The following is a 5318-nucleotide window of genomic DNA, read 5'->3' on the forward strand; positions in this document are numbered from 1 at the left end:
TTTGGATTAACAAATCATTCACTTCCCTCCTTTTCTGATTAAATCAAACCCGACCCGTCATCCTTCCAAATCGGGTCTGGGGGGCAAGTTGTTTGGGTCCAATTTAGTCCAATTGGGCCTGGTCACTGAATGATCCAATTAAAAGCCCAAGGTTAAGGTTCAACTCTCCAAATGTGCTAAAGTCAAAAATCAACATCCTCAAAGCCATGTCAAGGTCAGTCAACGGCCCAATCAGCTTGGCCCAGCCCAACTGACTTCCGGGCCCAATCCGCCTCCTTCATTAGCCAAGGTATAAAAGCCAACAATTTGGTCAATTCTTGGTAAGACAATAAAGCCTCAAGCAACTAAACTCTTGCACAGCTTTCTCTCTCTAATATACTGACTTAAGCATCGGAGGGGCCTTCCTCGGCGTCCCCCCCGAGGCTAGTTTACGTGTATTTGTTGTGCAGGAAACCCTCGGCTCCTGCGTCGTTCGGACCGAGACCAAGTTCCCTCAAGATAAAAGGATCTTCCGAGATTCGATTGTTTTCATCCGAAACACTGAGTATTGATCTTATTGTGATGACACCACAAACAATTTGATCCTAGCACATTTCTACTGTACATGGAGAGCATTTTCAGGTTGGTTTTACAGCAACGTTACATCATACGTATCAAAGTGATAAAATTAATATGCCGGTTAAGATCAAGATCAACTTGAATATATCCTCCATTCAACACCAAAGCCGTCCAAATCACATTAAAATTACAATGGGATTAATGAAAACTTCAATTAATTCACACAACTTAAATTCATTTTACACACAAGTGTATCTAATAGTATGTACACTACTCAAAGTAATTTTTTTATTCATTTGATATATATTGAGTTACAAATTTATATTTACAAATAATATAATTTACTAGTATAAACTATATTGAGTATTGATCTTGTTGCGATGACACCTCAAACAATGTAACCATATCACATTTCTACTGTACATGAAAGAGCAGATTTTTTGCATATATTAAAAGTCAATTTTACAATAACGTTACATCATTTGTATTAATGTGAGAAAATTTGTAAGCCGGTTCAAATCGAGATGTACTTGAATACTTGATATTTCCTCCATTCAACCAAAGTCATCAAAATCACATTAATTCTACGATAGAATCAAATACCAAATGTACCCTTTGCAAAATCAAATACTAAAACCCTATTGGAACAATAGCCTCTAAAAATCAATCCCCACTTGACTTAGCTTAACCAACAACCGTACCCCCCTCAATACTAAAATCAACATCAACCTCACAATCCCTCCAAAAATCCCATGCAAAGCAACCCCATCTGCTTAACACCCCTGTTTTTTTTCTTTTTCTTTTTCTTTTTCTTTTTTTATATTTATATCTATTAATTTTAATTATTTTCAAATTTCCTTTAATTTTGGGCCCTTTTAGTTTTGTAAAACTTGAACTAAACCACACAAATTAGAATCCCACAAATCTAAAAGAAGACACGTAAAAATGTCACTTGCCATACAAAAAAGAAACAACAATTTGGAATGACGTGTAAACTAACACCCCCACTTATATTTACTCCTTTCTCTCCTCTCAATTCCTTTTATTCTCCCTCACACTTTCATTCTTCTCCTCTATTCCATACCAAAAAAAAAAAATCTGATCATAAAAACAGAGGAATTGTTACTTTAAAAACAGAGCAACCCAATTTATGATATCAATGGAAGAATTAAAACCCACAATGCAAATTCAAGAATCTCATCAAATACCCACCTCCTTATTGGTTCAAGAAAAACCCGGGCTCGCCTCGCCCGAGCACGATGATCACCAACCACAACCACAACAACAACAACAACAACAAAAGCGGCCGAATGAAGGCAATAGTGATGAAGAAGAGGGGAAATCGACGAATACCCGCGAATGCGAAAGTGGCGGGAAACATGAGGAAGAAAATAAGGAGAAAATAAGTGGTGATTATAGTAATAATGGGGGAGTTTTAGGGCCAAGAGAAAGATTGAAGAGGCATAGAAGAGAAGTAGCAGGGCAAGTATGGATACCAGATATATGGGGTCAAGAAGATTTCATGAAAGATTGGATTGATTGTTCAGCATTTGATGCATCATTGGTTCCTCAAGGTATTATGTTAGCTCGAGCTTCTTTAATGGAGGAAGGAAGAAGATCTAATTCTAATACTCTCAGAGTAGAAAATAGCTGTTAGAAGACTTTTATTTTATTGCCTTTTTCTTATTTAATTTTATTTTTCCCTTTTTATTTTGGGGTTTATTTGAGATGATCATATTAAAATTGTTTACAATGAGGCCAAAGAAGAAAGAAAAAATATAAAATTAAAAAAATATTGTTAGTATTTATGTGTATTAGATGTTGATAGTTAGAAGAACAAGAAGCAAAGGCCTAGTTTACAATAACAATTACTTTTTTTTTTAGTGGTTCAATAATAATTAATCGCTTTGTGGAGGCAATTACTTATCTTGCCTTGTTAATTATTATTATTGTTATTTATATTGTTGTTTATGTAAACAAATCAGCTATATTATTAAAAAATATACTAAGATCTAGATTTATATATAATAAGGTTCGGATGTGATGTATGTTTAATTTTGTTAACTTGGTCAACCAACTTGATCGTCACCTCTCTTTCTCAATATCTCTTTTCTTCTTTTCTTGTCTTTTTTATTTCTATTACATTATGGACCATGACTCTTAAGGTATAATGTGGGCGGATCCAACTTCATCATCTTAGATAGTCATCTTTGTGTAGTACATAATTGACTTTGTACTAAATTCCAGCTAGTTCAATTTTCTCTAGAGAGATAATAGATACTTTTCATGGAAAAGTTTGATTGGTCGAGTAAAGTTCTGGTGAAAGGATTGAATGCTATAATTTTGTTTATTATATTATTTTAATTTAACACTAATCACATATTTCGGTTATGAATTCCAACATATTAATTCTTAGGAAAATTTGTCAAAAAAAACCTTTTAAATGCCTCATTTTGCAAGAAAAAACCTTTTAAACGATTCTTTGTTTAAAAAAACCACCACGATCACTTTTTTTGTTTAATGAAACCTGGGCTCTCTTTTCCGGTATTGACTCCCAATTTCAGGCGTTGACTCATGAGTTTTCCTACTTGCAGCCTACAGTTGGATAATTGCACTCCCCTTTTTATTTTCCCTCTCCTCCTTGCCAGCCACCCCCATCCCAGCCACCCCCTCCTCCCTTTAGCCACCCTAAAACCCACCATGAAACCCTAGGCCATGGCAGCTCTTCCCTTTTTCTTCGCCCAACACCACCGCCGCCGCCGCCCTGATCTCCAGTTCCCTTCGACCACCCGCAGACCCATGCTGTTGTTCACGACCACCCACGAAACTCCCTTATCTCTCCCTCTCGTGCCACTTTCTCTCTCCTTCGCGCTGACCAACTACCACCAGCGCCACCCACCTGAACCGCCACCGTTCCCTGCCGCTACCGTTCCCCTTCCTCCTTCCTCCTCCAACCCCCAAACCCCAAACCCTGATTTGAACTCTTGTTCTAAATTATGATTCCAAACCTCCCTAATTTGAACCGTTTCTTCGCTAATCTCCATAATCGACGACATGGGTATTCAATCAAAGCGCATAATAGCAACAGATTTGCAAAATCAAGGAGCAGAAAATCAACAAAAGTAAAAAAAATCAAAGAAAAACCCAGGAAAGTGGTAAAATGAAGCAAGAGATCTAACCTAGGGGAGTTTCGCAAGCAGGTCTAGGCGGAAAAAGAAGATTAGGAGGGAGTTTGGGGTGGTTTCGCGAGCGAGGTGGTTGTTTTCGGTGGAGTGGAAGGGGAAAGGGCTTTCCGGCGAGGTGGTAGCGGAATCCAGCTGGGCTAGGGGGATGGGGGGTGGCTGGCAGGGAAAATAAGAGGGAAAAATAAAAGGGGGAGTGCAATTATCCATCTGTAGGCTGCAAGTAGGAAAACTCATGGGTCAACGCCTGAAATTGGGAGTCAATGCCGAAAAAGAGAGCACAGGTTTCATTAAACAAAAAAAGTGATCGTGGTGGTTTTTTTAAACAAAGAATCGTTTAAAAGGTTTTTTCTTACAAAATGAGGCATTTAAAAGGTTTTTTTTCTTACAACTTTTCCTATTTCTTAATATGTTTTTTAAAAAAGTCATTGGATTCTTTAGCTCAGAGCGAAAAGAAAATGTAAGATATTCGTAGATAGTTTTCAAAGGAATTGCTTTCTGGAAACAGAGTTATTATGCGAACCACTTATGAAAAATAGAACTAGAACCACTTATGAAAAATAGATACAGATATTTAGCGTTTGACCAATTTTCTACTAGAAAACTTTACTTTTTAGCCATATTTTCAATCATAGTTTTAGGCCTTTTAGCCTACTGTTTTTGTAGAGTTTTATAATAAAATTATATTTCAAAGGCTTTTATATTTATTTTTACTAGGGCAGCTAAAGCGCGCGATGCGCGCTATAGTTAGCCATGTTCGAGAAACTCTTTTGGTTTGTCCTTATGTCACAAATTTAGTTGTTGACAAACATTAATGATGGAAAATATGTAAACAAATGTTTTTAGGGGTATAAATGTCCGTACACTACTCTTAAGAGTTTATAAAAAGAGGCAATTATCATTAATGAGGGCAAATAAGTAAATTAACATTTTAAAGGACATAATTGTCCAAACACTATTCATAAGAGTTATCTCATACTTTTTATAAGGTGGGGATTGAGTTGTTGATATTATTTTATTATTATTATTATAAAAAATTTCAATAACCTACAAAGTCAAACAAATTAGTGGGGAGTCGAGATACAATCTGGGCCCCCACCCCTCTAGCTATAGCGAATCCGATCCTGCTGAAGATGTGAGCAGCTGCACGAGCACCAATATCGTGTGTCCTAGGGAACGCCTGCACCCGCTTCAGCAACGTAACAACATCCTTCTCTAATTCCCGCAATGAAGAAAAAAAAAAGAAAAGAAGAAAACCATAGCCAATAGCCCTGCAACGCACCCCATACTTGTTCCGCTTCCGCAGAGCAGCAACCGACACAACACGACCAGGAACGAAGTCAGATAATTCAGATTATGTTAAAGGAGAAGACCTCTTCAAGTCAACACACAGATACCATTATATTAAACCTTCATAATAGTAGTTTTACATGCAGACCATAAGTTGAAGCAGATTAGATTTATCCGCTATTCACTTTAGAATTTTTTGTGGCTCATTTTACTCTCACTCTCTAGTCTCTCCTAGTTTCTCCTTCTACACTCTCCCAATGCTCTTTATCTCCCACAGAAGAAGAAAAA

General features: G+C 37.0%; 1 protein-coding gene across 1 annotated transcript; it reads left to right on the forward strand.

Moving 5' to 3' along the window:
• The first annotated feature begins 1112 nt into the window (after positions 1 to 1112).
• LOC110729416 (protein BIC1-like) lies at positions 1113 to 2450 on the forward strand. Its single transcript, XM_021909157.1, has one exon. It carries the CDS (start codon positions 1709 to 1711, stop codon positions 2213 to 2215), a length of 507 nt encoding a protein of 168 aa, XP_021764849.1. The 5' UTR covers positions 1113 to 1708; the 3' UTR covers positions 2216 to 2450.
• The last annotated feature ends 2868 nt before the right edge of the window (positions 2451 to 5318 follow it).

This window comes from Chenopodium quinoa, unplaced genomic scaffold (genome assembly GCF_001683475.1).
Source record: "Chenopodium quinoa cultivar QQ74 unplaced genomic scaffold, ASM168347v1, whole genome shotgun sequence".
NCBI classification, from domain to species: domain Eukaryota; kingdom Viridiplantae; phylum Streptophyta; class Magnoliopsida; order Caryophyllales; family Amaranthaceae; genus Chenopodium; species Chenopodium quinoa.

Excerpts from the sequence above, each read along its gene's own strand:
- LOC110729416 (XM_021909157.1), top strand. The coding sequence starts at position 1,709 with ATGATATCAATGGAAGAATTAAAACCCACAATGCAAATTCAAGAATCT.